The sequence below is a fragment of the Chrysemys picta genome, chromosome 7 (assembly GCF_011386835.1).
Source record: "Chrysemys picta bellii isolate R12L10 chromosome 7, ASM1138683v2, whole genome shotgun sequence".
Taxonomy (NCBI): Eukaryota; Metazoa; Chordata; order Testudines; family Emydidae; genus Chrysemys; species Chrysemys picta.
In genome coordinates, this window is record NC_088797.1 from 114,181,149 (window position 1) to 114,200,598 (window position 19,450).

The window sequence follows — 19,450 nt, forward strand, 5'->3', positions numbered from 1 at the left end:
GCCAATTTTTAGTTTTCCACAAGTCGATTGGTCTTGCACTTCAATTTTGGTTTTCTTCTTATTGATCAAACTTTCTCTGCACCAAGCAGAATGGGCAGGAGAGTCTACTTCAGGCTAAACCCCACTTGTATATTGGAGAATTTATTATGCAAGTAATTCCAAGGTCATTGGAACCTCTAATTTCCCAGCAGACAATGGGATTCCTTTAGACATTAAGAACAAACATTTTCCATCTTCTTTTGTCTCATTATTTCATGATTTTTATTCTGCCACAACATAGGCATATGAATTTTAATCTAAAAATAAAATTAAATATGAAATAAATAAAATAAACCAATAAAATATTTCAAAATGACTTTTCATTTTGAAACAAAAACTCCAAATCCTCATTCCTATAAGATCGAAACACTTCATGTTGCTGGTTTTGACTAACTTTCATTTAGAAAAAAATCATGTTCTCAAAGAATGTTTCAATTTGATGAACTGACATTTTCTGATGGAAAATTTTCTACCAGCTATAATACTGCAAATGTCAGTTTCCTTGGGATAGAGGGAGAATTGTCCAGCAACTTAAGCCTGTGGATCTTTGTTGCATGGGTCTTGAAAAAATATTTAGCACAAAAAATTCTACTTTTGGAGATTTGGGCCCAATCATAGAAACAAGGAAAGTTTCAAGTTTTTTAGTCAAGAAACTTTATTGAACATATTCCATAGATATAATTTATTAATTATTTATGATCCATAAATTAGTGTTGCAATGAATTAACATGAAGTTTATTCACAATTTTTAAAGTGAATAATGTAATTATAATTTCCTTAGAATGTTGCATTTAAGCATGCTACCATGGTGAAAAGTGTGGAACTCTACTCAACCTCTGACCATAACCAGCTAGATATTTCTGCTAAAATGATCCGTAGTGCAATAGATAAAAATGATATTTTAATTCAATAGGCGTACTGTATCATTTATTTGCACAACACGAGTGGGCAATGGAGCAGATCAGAGTGTAACAGTTGTTCTGTCCTCAGTTCATTAAGACAGCATTGCATTGGTTTATGTTGAAGAAGCTTATCCTGGCAACTAGTAGGGCTAAAACCATTTGTTTAAATAAAAGGTACCTGTCTTGCAGCCCAGTAAGATTGAATCAGTCTTGTGTGGCATTGTGTCTGATCCTTACTATTCTGCACTTATACAGGAATTGAGTTCAAATATAAAAGAGAGGTTTAAAAAAATGAAGTTGTTATTGTACATATTTCTAAGATGCTTATTCCCATAGTAATCAGGTGAAGTGAAATGTTTAACCAGAAAAGCATGTTAATTATTTTTTCTCTATATTTTTAAAACATCACAGTCAGTTGTATCTTTAATTAGAAATTAGTAAAATAAAATTACGGGAGAATTCCCATTCCCTAGCCATCAAAAATCGTGAAAGACTCATTACGTTACTCTGTCCCACTTTCCTTCAGTATTTCCAAGATTTGTATCCTTTGTTCCTGAGCGTATAGTTAGAGTAAATATGAGAACATATACTTTAGAGTAACAATAGATAAATGGTATAATAATAATAATGCTTGAACTGAGTTTTAAAGGTTTGGGTTTTTTTTTCCTTTTTTTCTTTTGCTTGTTGAGGGAATCTCTCATTTCAATTTCATCTTCAGTGGTGGTTGAATATGTGAGTGAAATTAGTTTTTGATGTTTTGGGGCATTGAATTCATTCTAACCAACAGTTAGTTACTTTCATATCAGTTGGCTAGTTGCATCATATACCTATAAGGCTAATCTAAGCTATCTCAGTATCGTGAACCCACAAGAGAAAACTGAAAATTCTCTGTATATATTGGAATCAGCATTCTTACCTCAGCCTAAAGGGAGTTCAAGAGCCTAGTATGAGAGCACAGCCATGAGTTGCTCATTAAGCCTTATTTTAAAATGAAAGCTTTGATTATATCTTTGTGCCTCTGTTTTTCAGCCTCACTGTTATTGCTTCATATAACTGCGCCTGTTTTGTCTCATCCTCTGTTAACAGCCTATTTAATAAGCACAGTTCAGTTACCTTCTAAGTTCATATATGTTACCCGTCCACTTTGCGTTCTCTGAGTATGCTCTAGTTTCTAACTGCAATTTCATGAAAATATACTTAATTTTTATAACATTTGTGTACCATCTATTGTATTAAATAATCAAACATTGTGAATGCTAAAACTACGGACTAATTACCATATGTATGTTTTTAATGGAAAGAATAGGATTTAGAAAAGATACAGAAGTGTTAGCCAGAATTAATCATTTTATTACAGAAACTGAAGAGAAATCTTGCTACAATTTGTAAGATAATATACATAAAACAATCAGATAAAATATATTGCTTATTTTTCTGTTTTCAGTTTTCTCTCCAATTTAATTTTTATAAGCATATTTTCACAAAATATCTGTTGACATGCTAAAGAAAATATAAAGATTAAAGGGATGTTTTTGAAAGGCACAAATTGGAGTTAAGTGGCCAATTGCTGTTGAATTTGGGTAGGATGTGGGCACCTAACTCTCATAGACTGTTTTAGAAATCTCAGCCTAATAAACTAATAACCAACTTGTTTCTAAAAATTGTGCTAAATAGTTTTCTGTAAAGTGAGTGTTTTGAGGGCTGAATTTGGCCCTCGGGATTTAGTCAAATGTTCGTAGAGTTTCCTCCTTGTTCTTCTTTCAGGAGGAGTTTTCTCCACTTTGGGAAGGGAAGGGGATTCACTTGTCTAAACTTGTGGATCTCCTTTATCCATGCAGACTGGATCCCCCTCAAGGGGTGTTCTGTAGTGCAGAGGAGGACTTCAGACTCTAACGACAGTGATTTGCCTCTCTTTGCCCTATAGATTTGGGAGCATGCCACAAAGAGAGGAGAGCCTACTCCCTTCTAACATCAGGATCCCAACAGAGCATCTATTAGAGGGACTTTGTGGGCTGTAGTGGAATCTGAGTGTATGCCATTGCATTGGGATTCCCTGATCTTTCCACAGCCCATTCTGGCCCAGAAATATAAGTTTCTAATCTATTCACAAAAGCAGATGGAACCAGGATGACTGCACTCACTCATAGGAATGAAGAAACGGTAGTTTCAATCCACAGTTTATTTTATAGGGTGATGTGCTGCAACAGTCTTTAATAATTTATACCTACAATTATTTCTGAGGCAGCAGAAGACAAGCAACTACCTCTCAACCTTCAATAGTAATGATTAGTATAAAATCCTTGTATTTGATTCTGTATGTGATTCCCCCACGTCAGCTCTGCATTCAGAAATACTAGTTTTACAAACTTCTTTATACACGTTTCTTTACTTTTTTTTCCTAAAACTACATTATGCTGCACCTATCAATACTAACAGTAGCTAGCGGAATCAGCTGTAATACTGTTAACAGATTTTAAAAATCTGTTAAATGCTTTCAGCTGAGATAAATTAAGGAAAGTGATAGCTGTGTTTGGACAATTTGTGACATACACATTTGCCACCGTAGTGACAACAGCTAAGCTATAATTACCTCTAATTATAGTAAATGCCACATAGTTAACAATCAATACATATTCCATTGGCTAGTTAATAGGAATTATTTGTAAAAATGCTCCTATTCTTCTATGTGAGGTTAAAAAAAATCAGATCTGCAGTGAACAACACCTTTAATTTCAAATGTCCACCATTTGTAAAAGCTGATTATTTGGCCTAAAGGGCCAATACAGCAACAAAAGACAATGTCAAGTTTCCGGGAAACCTATACAGAGCCACTGAAGAGGGATTTTTCAGAGCCTCTCTACACTTAGGTAGAAGCCAGACATATTTTTTTACATTGATTTTTGTCTTAAAAGAATTTGTACCACTGGTCATTCGTGTGTGTGTGTGTGAGAGAGAGAGAGAGATGTGAATAGGGTAAAACCGAAGAGAGACAGGAATTCTTCAGTTACTGAAAATTAAATTCTCTTTCTTCTAAGTATGTCATGGTATATCATTTTGGTGTAGTTTAATGTTCTGGAAGGCTAGTCAAAATGACAACACCACTATGCCTGCAAATGTCTAATATTACTGCCCTTATTAGATGAGGTAGTTTTCCAAGTCCACCTTTGTGAATGAGCATTATTCACATTCCTTACATAGAGATGCTTAACTATGTAGCTGTACCCAATTTTAATTCATAAACTGAGCCTTTAAAAGACATGGTTAGTTTATGTCCTACTTATGCTATTACAGTAATATTGAAAACATTTTCCCCCACCTTCTCAGAAGAGGCAGTTTTTGCCCCTATAACAAATTGCAGCTGAGATGGTAGCACATAGACCTCTACCTACATTTTATAGGTGTAAATCAAGGAGGTAGATGTCCAGTAGCCTCCATTTCTATCTGCAGTTTATGGGTTCAAAATTATAGGTGCAGTATTTGCAGATATAAATTAGATCCTGGTTAACACCTCTTGAGAATATTTTTAATGATATTAGCAAGCTATGCATTTCTAAGCTGTAAATGTATAGCTATGAAGTTAAGCATCATAAATGCATTGTTCAGATTTATAAAGATTAAAGAAACACTTTGATTTTCACTTGCAGCTGACATCTGTTAGACTTCCAAAATGACAAGACTTGGGTGGGGAAAGCTCTGAGTCACAGGGAATGTATTTTTTTTCCTTCAGTTTACTTCCAGAACATAGACCTATTATTAAACTGAATAGTGATAGTTAGGGTTATGTTCCATGATGTATTTAGATGCACAAATAGTAGTAGTATTGATGAGCTTCCAAAACCCTTATTGTGAAATCAATGTTCATACACTTTATAGCCCAATACATTTTGTGTTTGTGACACCACATCACAATGTTTTATTAATTCCAAGCTGAATAAGAAGTTTGTGTTCTTTGTTTTTGTTTTTATTATATATATATATAATTAAAAAAACAAAAGGAACAAGTTTTAGTTTAATTCTCTATTCCCATCCCAATGTATGCCTAATCAGATTATTTCATGAACAATCTGTAGGATGATGCTTGAGAGGCTGTTTTACATTCATGCCCCTCCTTTTTATGATATATTCCAGGATATCGCACAGTTTAGTGCAGTGGTTCTCTAACTTTTTCATACTGTGAACCATTTCTGAATATAGAGATCCTCTCATTGACAGCCTCCCCTCCGTACCATCTAATCCCATGCATTACTTAAGGAACTATAGTGTGTGGTTACATTGAAAAAAACGAATGATAGATCTAATATTTAATGACACCAAATGAAAATAAACTCACTTTAATACGAGGAGTGCAGCTACTTTTGGCTATAATGGGTTTTGTGCATCTACAGTTTTTTTCTCCCTGGTGTAAGACTTTTTTTTTTTTTACTAATAAATGTAATTTCCTTGCATTACCTGCAGCCCCACTGTTCTAATTGCTGTGTCATTTAGCAAGTTGATTCCATCTTTGAGTGTTTCCTATCCGTCTAAGTTTGCTGTCATCCACAAATTTGATCTCAGTTTAATTTACACCAAAAAACGTACACAACAAAGAAAGACACGAAGCAGCTACCTGTAACGCACAGAGGTATGGGAGTTCAGTTGATTAAAGAATCCCTGGGAACTCTGAAAGCACACTGGACTGCACTATAACTAGCAGGAGGTGTCACTGTTGATATTTTGGCGGATGCTACACCATTATGTCTTTGGGACCATCTGAAAATGCTCTGCCAACCACTAATTATTCACAATTTAAGAACCATCCCTCACTCATTTGAGCAATAATCTGCATTGACAACAAGACCACTCTGGCAAACTTCTAAAACTGGAAATAGGTGTTCCTTAAATACTTGTTTTACATCTTTGAGTGACAGAAATACCTATCGTATAATTTCAGAGTTGTAGAAAAAATGGCAAGAGATACAAGTATTAGTCAGGAGGTTGATTTATCTTTTTTGTGTTTTCTCCAGAGGTTACATTTCCTCTTTGAAACATTTAATATTGTTCCACAACAAGAAATTTCTTACACTTCCCTGGCACTGAAGAGAAAGTTAAAATGTAGACACCCTTCAGTTCTTAAGTCCCCAAATGGATCAGACCTATATCAGCCAAGATAAAAAGCTGCCTTAATCAAGTCTTCAAGATGATAACCCGTTTCATTCTGAAAGAAAGATTCAGAAACATTAGAGCGGCTTAGAGTTTCTGAGTAGCAGCCGTGTTAGTCTGTATCCGCAAAAAGAAGAACAGGAGTACTTGTGGCACCTTAGAGACTAACAAATTTATTAGAGCATAAGCTTTCGTGGACTACAGCCCACTTCTTCGGATGCATCCGAAGAAGTGGGCTGTAGTCCACGAAAGCTTATGCTCTAATAAATTTGGAAGTGGGCTGTAGTCCACGAAAGCTTATGCTCTAATAAATTTGTTAGTCTCTAAGGTGCCACAAGTACTCCTGTTCTTCTTTTTTTAGAGTTTCTGAAAATCTCAGAGTTGCCAGAAATCTATTCATTTGGTTTAGTTTGGTAAATGAGAGCAGTTTAATGTCTTCAAAAGAAGTATTTGTCAACTTCAACACAGTCACACCAAGGATGAGCTTGATTCATGTTCCAAGGATCTCTCCTTCTCAAATAACTCTCTTTCAAGTACAGTGAAAGCTTTGTTATCCGGCATGTTGGGGGCATGGGGGGAGTGCTGGTAAGTCAAAAATTCCAGTTAACTAAGGGAGAGGGAGCTTGGGACCGGGCTCAGGGCTGGGAGTTGGGGCATGGGAGGGGGTGCTGGGCACGGGCTCTGAGAGGGAGCTTGGGTGCGGGAGGGGGTGCCAGGTGCCAGATCCGGGCGGTGCTCACCTCGGGAGGCTCCCCGCAAGCAGCGACATGTCCCTGCCGCTCCTAGGCAGAAGCGTGGCTAGGCAGTTCTGCACGCTGCCCCTGCAACTCCCATTGGCCGTGGTTCCTGGCCAAGGGGAGCTGCAGAGCCAGCACTTGGGACGGGACCAGCGTGCAGAGCCGCTTAGCAGCACTTGCACCCTCTGGCCCCTTAACTCTTCCCCTAGCTGCATAAGGGTGGTGCCACCTCAATTCCCCTCAGTTCCTTCGCACTGCCTGCAGCTTGAGTAGGAGGATTCTTTGTGGTGGTTACCTCTTGCTTCTTTCTGTCTCAAGTTTCTGAATTTTTGTGGTGTGTGTATAGTTAGCAGTTTAGTAGTATTCTTAGGTTTTTGTTAATTAGAAGTAGCTAGTAACAGGTTTTTATCCTAGTTTTAGCCTGGTGGAATGCGCTCCCCAGGTTTTAAACATTGCCCATCATGTGGGCTGGCTATTCCTAATAGTGACCCCACACACCCTTTGTGCTTATTGTTCCTGGGAGAGGGGCACATTAAGGAAAGGTACTCCATCTGCAAGTAGTTCAGGAAGGGAATGCAAGCGGTGAGGGACTTGCACCTTAAGCAGCACCTTCTGGAGCAGGCCATAAGATCAGATCGGCACCACACGCCTCTGCAGATCATCTGATCCAGCAGAGCCTTTTGGAGCCAACACAAAATGTTGCTCCATGCTCGAGGTCTGATGTTTCCCCTAAGAGGAATTATTCTCCTTCCTCTGGCCCTCTGAGGAAGAGTTCTCACGAGACAGACCAAGGCCATTCCAGGACTCTGAGAGATTCCTCTTCAACTTCTAAGAGGAGTGCTGACCGGCACCATAATTCCTCCAATACTTAGGGTGGAGCGGGGCCATCTAGTACCACACCGAGATCAGTTGGATACTGTACCAGTGACTCCAGTAACAGGGCATCCGTTGAGTCCAGTACTGACGACATCAGTGTCAGCACCAACTGTCCCTATGTCATTGGCATAGCAGGTGGCATCAGACCTGCATTTACTCTCTGTTTCTGATTATTCCCCAATAATTCAGGAGCATTCAGCTGCCATGCCTGCTGCTTCTGCTGCTGTGCCCTTGGCGCTGAGTGGTCTGGTCACAGTCGTCTCATTTGTCCAGCACCATGTTCTGCATTGCCGAAGACTCAAAGTGCAGGGTTGTGGGGGTTGGTCAGCTGAGGTTATGGGGCAAGTGAACACTTTAACCTGTCTGGTCATTCTATGACAGACCTCCGGGTGGCAATTTTGCAACAGAAAAGCTTCAAAAACAAACTCCAACGAGAGACTGCTGAGTTGGAATTGATATGCAAACTAGATACAATCAATTTAGGCTTAAATAGGGACTGGGAATGGCTGAGCCATTACGGACATTGAATCTATCTCCCCATGTAAGTACTCTCACACTTCTTATCAAACTGTCTGTACTGGGCTAGCTTGATTATCACTTCAGAAGTTTTTTTTCTCTTACTTAATTGGCCTCTCAGAGTTGGTAAGACAACTCCCACCTGTCTCTGTATGTGTGTATATATATCTCCTCAATATTATGTTCCATTCTATGTATCCGAAGAAGTGGGCAGTAGCCCACGAAAGTTTATGCTCTAATAAATTTGTTAGTCTCTAAGGTGCCACAAGTACTCCTGTTTTTTTTTGCGGATACAGACTAACACGGCTGCAACTCTGAAACCATCAATACAGAGATTGTCACATTTGCTGCGGTAGAGATATAGGGGCTCCTGGCCTAGTACCTGCTGGCCATCAGTGCCTTACCCCTATTCCCAATGGCCTCCTTGGGACGTTTGCAATATCCAGTTCTTCAACCCAGTCCAGGGCAAGATCTCCAATCCCAACCGCAGTCTTTCTTCCCAAACCACCTCCATTGCAGACATACTCTGAGGTCATTCTTCCTGAGCCAGTTCAACCTGATTTTCTCCTACAGGGAAAGCAGTCCTGCAGTTGGTCTTTAAGGAGACTCGGAGCCCCATCTCCTTTTGATACTGCTTGTGTGTCCCTGAGTGGAATACACATCTGCAGCCCACTGGAAGAAGAAAAGATGGTTACCTGCCTGTACAGTAACTGTTGTTTTTTGAAATGTGTAGTCATGTATTCCACAACCCATCCTCCATCCACTCTGCACTGGAATCTCAACTCTGAAGTTTGGTGTGAAGGAACAGAGCAGGTAGGGCGATGCTACCCGTAAATAGGCAGGGGAGGGGTTTAGGAGTCAGAGGTCACCAGCGCCATCTTATGGGGTACAATGAGGCAAAGTTCTCTGGCTTTGCTGCGCTGAGCATCTGCACACCTGAATGGAATACATGTCTGCACCCACATTTCAAAGAACGACAGTTACTGTACAGGTCGGTAACCGTCTTTTCCAGGAAGTCAACATGTGTGTGATCCTAATGCTCAGCGCTTTCTAGAAGGTTCCAACTCAGTGCTTTAGAGTAAATGCCCCTTCCAGAAATGGGGATCTATGCTGACAAACTCTCTAAGAACTAGAGGTACTGGTAATTATTTTTTTTCAAACATCTATCGCACATTATTATTAGTGTCTGTTTTTATTGTTATGAGGCTAGTATCCAAAAGCCATGATCAGGACTGGGGCTTATTGTGCTAGGCACTGTAGTCAGTTACCTCCATTTCCATTCCTCCCCATCCACATACTTTTACTGCTCAGAACTAATATTAAGTCCATTTAGTGATCGTTGCTACCTCACACTGTATTGCACTGTATTAGAGGCCATCTTGTCAAGTACTAGTTTTCAAATAAGTTATCATTATCTTCTTCAAAATGGACTTAGAAATAATCCTGAGACTTTTCTCCAACCACACTTTGACCCTGTTGGAAAAGCAACTCTCAAAATACTATGAAAGCCAAACTTTCTGAGCAGTTACCTCAACTATCAGGGAATTCAGGACTAAGATCATAGGTGCCGACTCCATGGGTGCTCCAGGGCTGGAGCACCCACAGAGAAAAATTAGCAGGTGCTTAGCACCCACCGTCAGCCAAGCTCCCCTCACTCCCACTCGCCTGTGGTCCCCGCTGATCAACTCCTCCCATCCCTCCCACCGCCTTGTGCACGCAGCAGAACAGGTGTTCCGCAGCGGGGAGGAGGGCTTTGGAGGAAGGGGTGGAGCAGGGGCGGAGGGGGGCTTGGAGGAAGGGGTGGAGTGGGGTCAGCCTGGGGCTGACCAGAGGTTGAGCACCCCCAGGGAAAATTAGAATCCGGCGCCTGTGACTAGGATAACAGAGCTCTTCTCCTTAGATACCACAAAGCTAACGGACCAGACCAGACCCCAGCCTTTTTCTTCTTACCATGGCATCGAAATATCACATTTTGTTAATTGATTCCAGACTCTATGGGCTGAGGTTCATAATTTCGAATTAGATTTAATAAAGGACTGTAGACCATCAAAATAGATGGCAGAAGGCTCCAAAGAAGTATTAATACAGTGCAATTAAATTTGAAAAACCTGCTAACCCTAATGCAGATAAGATGGAAATCATCCTGGTTTTTCCTGTCACTTTCTTACCAAAGAGACAGTTCGTTCTTGTCAGTCTCTTGCCATCAGTAGTCGTCTTCTAATCCTGTAATATGCAAAGCTACATAACCTAAAGTCACTCTGTCTATGAACTTGATGACGTGAAAAGTGTATTACTGTGTCAAGTCTCTTTCCATGGAATAGGCCTTTTATAAAATATCTATACTTTCTTCCAAAAATATTTCTAATAAACTTTTCTATTTGTTTTTTTTAATCCTGACTGAATAGCCTATTGCTAAGCAACACTTATACTAGTATTGTCTTTCACGTTGAATGGAATGGGAGGAGCTAATTTTTATAGGCAATTAGATTATTTATTTGCATTACAGAAGGGCTTAGAGACCCCAGGTGAGACCAGATCAGGGCCTCATTGTTCTAGGTGCTATACATATTCATAGTAAGAAACAGTCGCTACCCTGACAAGTTTACAGTTTTAGCGTTCAAAATAGGCAGCATAGACAAAGAGCATGAAAGAAAATATTATCCCCATTTTATAGCTGGAGACTTGAAGCAGAGAGAGATTACATGATTTGCCCAGGTTCGCATAGAAAGTCTGCATCAGAGCTGGGAAGTAAACCCAGATCTCCTGCCTTAACCACAAGACCATTTTTAGGTAAAAAGAAGAAAATTAATTGTAGTACATAGCACTTTTATAGCTACAAAGTATGGTATAAAACTTAACTATTTATCAAAAAACAAGACTGCCCCGAGTGTCATGACTATCGCAAAGGGGCATTGATAAAGCCAGGTATGGGCAGGGAAAGGATCTCATAAGTAATCTGCTTCATATACAAAAGCCATTTTATGATATTGAGCAAACCAACACCCACTCAAAAGAGGAGGATAAACTCCAGACAGTTCAAACATAGACAGTTGAATAGTGGCTCAGGAAAAGGGGGGAAGGGAGGAAACTGCCTACCTAAACTCAGTAAATTGAAAGCAAATAAAAAAGTTTCCTTTAGAGGATTTCTGCAAACAGCAGCTGTGTCTCAGTCCTCGAAAGAAGCAAATTAAATTTCACTCCTTCAAGCCGAGAGACTAGACATAGGGGAACTTGCAATGTTTCAAATGGATAGAAAAGCACTTTGGCAGAAGTACAGTACATAGCCAAATGGTTCAAATATAATGTGTTACATACAAAGTAGCATCCCAAAAGTGAATGGTTTTGATGCTCTGTTACCTCTGTTTCTTACACTACCACTGTATTCCAATAAACTTAACTTCTTTTCTTTCCAGGCAGAACTAATTAAAGGGAATTTACAAAGTGTTGGACTCACTCTCCGTCTAGTGCCGTCTAAGGAAGAGGATGGAGGACATGTTGTTGTTGAAACTGTTACACCAAACTCCCCTGCTGCAGCTGCTGATCTTCAACGGGGAGATAGACTTATAGCAATTGGAGGTAAGCAATCACGTCATTTGTTTTTTAAAAAAACAGTTTGTCATTACAAAAGAGCAGTAATCAGTTTTATTCAAGTAAAATGTTGTTTAAAACCGCAACAGCAGCAAAAACCAGTCTCCTATTGTTACATTAGCTTTTGTGTATTTATGGCCACCTAAGATGTATAATTTAACTGTGACCCATTTCCTTGCATATTAAAACATTTATTCTATACCTGATGTAAATCCAAATAGTTGAAGAAACATTTAAAGTATAGTTGTACTCTTCACAGCTCTAAAAACAGCATCGTGGGGTTCCCTGTTCATGGTCTTTTAATGTTTTACTATATCATCTGCTTACTTAAAAGGCAAAATAGAGTACACCTCTAGCCCGATATAACGCGACCCGATATAATATGAATGCGGTAAAGCAGTGCTCCGGGGGACGGGGCTGCGCACGCTGGCGGATCACACCAAGTTCAATATAACACGGTTTCACCTATAATGCAGTAAGATTTTTTTTGGCTCCTGAGGACAGTGTTATATCGAGGTAGAGGTGTATTTCTGTCTCCCAGCCCTGCAAACCCAGTATTGGCTCTGAAGTGCTAACATGAGTGTGAAGTTATTTCTGACTGTAAAATAATCACATGCAACTCAAGTGTGACCCAAGGAGATTTGTTGAGTATGAAAGTACCATTTTTATATTGGGAGCTGTAAGTTCTCATCATGTCTGACCCTCTGCCCACTTTTATTTAGGAGCTGAAATATTACTTAAGAGTCTAACTTTAGGTACCCAGATTTGCAAATTTTAGCTAATGTTAATTGAAAGTTTAGTTGCAGCATAAAAGCCATGATGTATCCTTGATCTTTGTGCAAACCTCCCTTGTCATCACTGGGAATCCTAGTGTGGATTGAGGGTAGTATGTTGTCCTAAAATAACACCTGGGCTCACAGACCATAGATAAAAATGGAATTCAACTTTCTTTACAAGAAGACTTTGACACTATATGGACCATATCTAAATGGACTGTATAGCTGTTCTTTGTCCAACAGAGGCTACTGTGGTATTAAACCGTGGTCAACGACTGATTCTAGTAACCTCTCTATTTCTTTTTAAAATAGTTTACTAGATGATGTTTTTGTTAGTTGTTGATTGAAAATCTGAAAACAGTCCATTTATTTTGCATATTTATTATCTTCTACAGCTGTTAGTTATCTCTAAATAGATGTGTAAATGTCAAGTCTAATTGAAGTGAAAATGAACTATCCAGTTATGGTAAAATAATGCGCTGAATTGTTCAGATTGCTATGGCAAGCAGGACAAGGCCTTGATCACAGAGCCAGAACATCAGTCACCATTTACTCTTTTCCTGAGACACCAAATAAGTCAGACAATTATTTAAACCATTTCAGGTCACCAATAACACAATTCCATGCTTCAGCAATAGGGCATGCTCAGGTTTCAAACAGGACCAAATCCTGAATCAAATGCCCGTGTACTCAAGTACAGGAAAGACATCCAGTGATTCAGACCACAGAGTCTACTTCTGTTGATGACCCCATGGAACTCTAACAATAAACTGATTTACATTATAGTGTTAAACTAAACAACAACAAGATCCTGGGCCCTGCCTAAATTCTCATTGCATTGCTCTAGCGGTCTCAAAGGGATTTCAAGCTGACTCAGACAGGCAGCTGAAGAATGCCCCCAACAGAATTCTTGCCTGGCATGAAGCTGGTATAGCCCACCTTACATCACCCCTGGACTTCACTGACTTCAATGGGACTATTTATATACTTAAATTAAACACATCCTTAAGTACCTGGCTGAATCAGGGCCTTACAGCGATGCTTAGCTATCAGTCTAGGCTATGCCTGGGGGTCAAGATCAGGAAAAGAGGTTGCTTAGAGCCGTCTTTACCTCCTCCCACCATTGAGCCCAACTGAGATTCTTGGCCACTGTGCCTACATGCTGCTGTTAATGTACTGGTGCTGATCTGTTTGTTAGCTTAACACTACCTTTATTATTTTAGTTATGCATATTTCTAAGACAGGTACCCATCCTTCTAGTGTCTGGGTGCTAAATACTACTAAAAATCCCCAGTATGTACCAATTCATTTTTAGTTTCATAGTAAACTGTTTTTTATCAATTATTCTTTTTCCCCCGCACCAAAAGTGTTCTACTTTGGTAAGAATAATGAAAAGAATCCTACTATTATTACCTTCCAGTTGGGATCTTTTTATCATAATAGCTTGACTGTTCCCCTTTATTAATAACAATATTACTAAATATTACAGATTTGTGTACGGATTTTGGACACTGATGTTATTTTTTGCTTTCAAGTTTGCTAAATTTTCTTTCTTTCTTTTTTTTTTTTTTATAGGAGTTAAAATCACATCGACTGTTCAAGTGCTAAAGCTTATCAAGCAGGCTGGCGACAGAGTTTTAGTGTTCTATGAAAGGCCCGTTGGTTATAATCAGCATGGTGCAGCACTGCAGGATGGTTTTGGACAGTTAGAAGACCCTGCTTTTCTGGCACACCCAGAAGAGGAACAAACTTGTGTTTCAGCAGATGCTGATAACAAAGAACTGGATTCAGAATTTGAAGATTTAGCTTGTGAGATAAAGTCACCTGAGCTCAAAGAAGAAATGCCAACAACTCAGAGTCCCAAACGTTCTGTAGTAACATTTGCTACTAAACCACTTGGAACAATATCTCCAATTCTAAATCGCAAGCTGCATTTAGGAAATTATCAGACAACTTTAAAAACACAACCAAAAGATGGAGTCAAACTGGTAGTACCCAAAAGTTCCGAGGGTCAGGACACATCACAACAATCAGTTAGACCACCTCAGGGGAGCAGTACTAAACCTCCTGTACCACCTAGGCCACAAATTAAACTTACTTTGCCTTCTAGTGAAACTCAAAATCTGTTAGAAACAGGAGACATATCTTCTGAAAAACCAGAGAGGCCTCCTCCACCTGCAAACAATGGAGATAAATGCACAGAAAAGGTAACAAAAAATAATGATCAAGTGGAAGACCCAGCGATATCAAAACCAACAGTAACAAAACCAGAAATAGTAAAAGATACAATTTCAGAAAATTCACGTAGTTCTAAGGAAAGTGATGACCATCATACATGGGAATCACCAGAAATTCCTTATCGCAATCGACAAGGTCGATGGGCAAGGATAAGGGCATCCTCCTGTATATTTGAAGTGGAAGGATACCATAAGTACCTTAATGTTGCACTTTGGTGCAGAGACCCTTTCAAAATGGGTGGTCTTATCTGTTTAGGACACATAAGTATAAAACTTGAAGAAATTGCTTTAGATTGTATAGCTACATCATCCATGGAATACCTTAGAACACTTAGATTAAATGCTCCTGCGCCTAAAGCAGCAGTCACTAGAACTGCTTTGCGCAATTTGACAGTGCATAAGGGATTCAATGAAAAGTTTTGCTATGGCGATATAACTTTACACTTTAAATATCTAAAAGAAGGGGAACCAGAAGACTCAAGTTTTCTGCTGGAGAAAGAAAAGGAATATAATTTGGTAGAAGAAGTTCATGCACTTCAGAAAGAAGATCCTTATCTGGGACAAATGATTTTTACGGAAAACAAGCATAATTTTCAAGATACTCAGTTCCAGAATCCAACCTGGTGTGACTATTGCAAAAAGAAGGTTTGGACTAAAGCAGCTTCCCAGTGCATGCTCTGTGCTTATGTTTGTCATAAAAAATGTCAAGAAAAATGTCTAACTGAGACCCCATTTTGTGTAGGAGCTGAAAGGAGACTTGACCGAATTATGGGAAGTTATAGGATAGATGGGCAGGAAGGTCCTCAAGCTGTATCCTCTCGTGTTGATTCAGAATCTAAATCTGTGAACAAAACCACAGGTTTAACAAGACATATCATCAACACAAGTACCCGTTTGTTAAATCTTCGTCAAGTCCCTAAAGCTCGCCTTGTTGAGCCAGGGATGGACGTTGTAGAACCTTCACCAAAGCACACTCCAAACACTTCAGATAATGAAAGCAGTGACACTGAAATTTGCAGTCCAAATAGTCCCTCAAAACGTGCAGTTAGCACAGGGATAAAGTTAGCAAAAAAGGAGGGAGGACTAGATGACAATGTCTTCGTTGCAGTAAAAGAAATTGGCCGTGATCTCTATAAAAGCTTGCCTACAGAGGAAAGGTTCCAGAAATTAGAGTTCATGTTGGATAAACTGCAGAATGAAATAGACCAAGAATTGGAAAATAATAATTCACTCATTCGAGAAGAAAAAGAGACAGGCGATGCAAGGAAAAAAGCACTAATTTCTGCTGCATTGGCTAAATCAGGTGAAAGACTGCAAGCCCTTACACTGCTTATGATCCACTACAAAGCAGGCATTGAGGATATAGAATCTTTGGAAAATGCACCTTTAGACCAGCAATCCAGAAAAATGACTAAATATGCAGAAGACACTAGCACTACAGAAGAAATTGATCATGAAGATGTCAGTGTGACGGAGGCTCCAACATTCAACAGCATATCGGAAGAACCGCTTGACACTCCTCACTCAGTAGACTGATAGTTGTGTATTTGGCTTTCGGAAGAATGGATTGAAAAGAATACTTTGCACTTAATTAAAAAAAATCAGATAAGTCAAAATTTAATTAAACACTGGTACAATGTACATGACCTGCTTCACCACAGTTATTTGCCTGTGTAAGAGTAAGGTTAGTAGAGGTATTTTTCCAGCTACAGTACCACCATTTTGTTAAACAGGCTGGTTCAGATTGTGTTAAAACTACATTTTTGGGTTTATACTGGGAGTTTATTTTTAATAATTTATTTTTAACTTTTTTCTAATTATGTAAGCTAACATTTCATGTTAATGTATATGTGGTGTCCTTTGTGTATTATTGACCTTTTTTTGTTTTTGAATTAGTGATTTGAACAGGAAATTTTTGAACAGGATTTTTGAAATGTTTGATTTCCATTAGATGACGAAAACATTGTGAGCTTGCTGCATGCCTAAACTGATGACAACACAGCAGTCATTGAGGGACCAGGTTTTGAAATTTTGATCATGTTGCATTGATTTATGTCTTCTAAATAGTTGTATATTTTTTGCCAAATGTATCATGAAAACACTGTGGCTTTTATTTTGTCTGTTATAACAACTGTCCAGTAAAGGTATTATTGCATATCAAGTTGCTTGCTTTCTATACTTTTGTTAAACACAGGTAACTTTTCAAAAGTTGTGGCTAATCTGAAATATAGTAATGCTGTACCAAACAAAATATTTCCTCCTTAGACCTTTGGGATATTAAACTCTGTTTGAATATAATACATAATTATGTACCAATATTGTTTAGTAATTTTATTGGAGTATTCCAGCAAAAGTAACAATATTATTTTTATTAAGATAAAAATAGCTGGCAGCCTTATAGAATATAATCACATTTTTAAATGTTGTAACATTTTAACCTATTAAAGGAAAATTGCAGTTCTAAAATGTGGATTTTTAGAATTAGCATTACCACTCTCCTTGCAAAGGCATCCAAAGATGTTTAAGATTTCAAAAGGTTTAAGATTTATTTTGCATCCACAGTGCAAAATAAATTTCATATTTAAACAGAATCTCTATATGCTACGTGTCTCAACACTTCTGGTATCACCATGAATTACAGAACTGCATTCAGCCACTCAAACAGAAGAAACAGTTTGAGCAAAAAGACCACCTTATTCAGCAAAGTATAACATCTTTGCATTGGATCAAAACAAATAAGTCCAGTAGAGGTGAGGAGGAATTTTGGCCAGCACTTTTTGAAAAGAACCATCTGGTCTTGTGCTGTGTGTAAGTTTTGGATCCTAGCATCGTCTGGCTAAGTATGATATTCCTATTGATTTATTATAAATGTGTCTTGAGGTTTCATCTTGTATATGTAGATAGACCATATATTGTTTTCATCTTTATTTTAGGTACTGTATTGTATCATGGATTGTAGCAAATAGGCCTTTGTGCAACAACAGTGACGCTAATACAGTTAAATTGTTTGTTTTTTTGTTTTTTAATGATTTTAATTGGCAGGCAGGCACTAACATAGTATTCTGTTCAATTTGTCTCTCAATTTATTTTGTGATGGACAAAAACAAAAAAAACAATAGTTTTAGCAGGAAAAACCTATTTGTACTTTTAAGTAAAACCAATTACTTGCACTCATGCAACACCCTTTTTTTGTGAAGCTTTGGGGCACCTGATGATTATTTAGCTGATGTGTGGAAAACACTATCCATGCTCAAATAGGCATGTATTACACTTTTTAAAATTCTGCTTCAGCAAACAGTCTCACAAAATAAAATCCTTTTAATGACTAAAATAGTTGTTTAACCCTCTGTTTGATTAAAATGCGTATTATGTCTTTCACATTTTAGTTTTGATTAGCTCACCATTGGTGGTAATCTGGACTAAATCTCCATCAGTGTTAACTCATTATGGATTACCATAAGAGCTTTCAAATATATCCAAGTAAATCATTAAACTCTGACAGGCATGAAGTAGCTGCAGAAATAACATAAATTTGTGTTTTTCACAAAAACACATTCAAGGTTTTAAATTATATAATTGTGTAATACATTGGATATGAAAAGCTGGATATAACTTTCTTCATATAACACTGCTAATGATGATTGTAAAACATAAAAAAATGTAGTGCAATATTTTTAAATATGTTGAATGGGGAGGGGAAATAGTTGTATTTGAGTCATAAGGAAAACATAAAAATCTTATCTGGCATTAATTACAATAAACACTGACTCTTGAGGAAAAGCTGTAATACCACATTCCTAATGTAATCTTTGCTTTCCTGTAAATAGCTGAAAATAAAGAATACCACAGAAAATGAGAATATATTTGACTTAGTGATATGTAGCTAGGTGGCAGCTACACGTATTTACAGAAACTCTGCCTAATATGATTTTGTTGGCTATGATTTTATCATGAGAACAAGCTTTAATAAAATAGTTTTGCTAAATTATCAGTTACTTCTTTGCACTGTTAAACTACTGCAATGCAATATTTTAAAAATATTACTATTTAAGGTATGATAATTTAGAAAGCACAGTACCTTTTGGGGGGTGGGGGAGAATACATGTTTATAGAAAAGTAAATTACTGATTGCTGTATAAGCCTTTATTGCATTCTCTGTATTTAGGATATGCATTTAAATTACACTCAGCACAATTTATATGGAAGTTTTTCAAAAACATTGGGCCAAATAAATACATGGTGTAACTTTATCAATGTTTGCAGCATGCCTAGAATAGCAGGACTCACATCCTTGATTAAGACTTCTGGGCACTGTACAAATACTACTACTTCTAATTATGGTAATGACTATGTCCAGGGAACAATCTGACTCACTCTGTTTAAGAATAATTCTGATCTATCCTATATTTTTTTCTTCCGTGTGCTTTATTTTTTTTATTCCCTGTAACATTTTTTTAAATAGAATCCTTGCAGTTTACTAACTCACTTTAGCTGTTCCTCCTGCTAATTCCCCATCTGTATTCTCCTGAAATGTGTACTTTGTCATAAATAGACAATTAGAACTACAGGAGGAGGAGTAGCACAGCACATAAGCTACTAAGCAGCAAATATTTTTAGGGGAAATAGGGATAGAAAAATAT

At 38.1% G+C, this 19,450-nt stretch overlaps 1 protein-coding gene across 2 annotated transcripts in view; it reads left to right on the forward strand.

Moving 5' to 3' along the window:
- Nucleotides 1–18,795, forward strand: part of PDZD8 (PDZ domain containing 8) — a 124,801-nt gene extending 106,006 nt beyond the window's left edge. For both annotated transcript variants that reach the window (XM_005310349.4, XM_005310348.4), the window contains 2 exons: nucleotides 11,623–11,785; nucleotides 14,149–18,795. In XM_005310349.4, the coding sequence (XP_005310406.2) occupies nucleotides 11,623–11,785; nucleotides 14,149–16,346 (2,361 nt within the window). In that variant the 3' untranslated portion in view covers nucleotides 16,347–18,795. The remainder of the gene's footprint in view (nucleotides 1–11,622; nucleotides 11,786–14,148) is intronic.
- The last annotated feature ends 655 nt before the right edge of the window (nucleotides 18,796–19,450 follow it).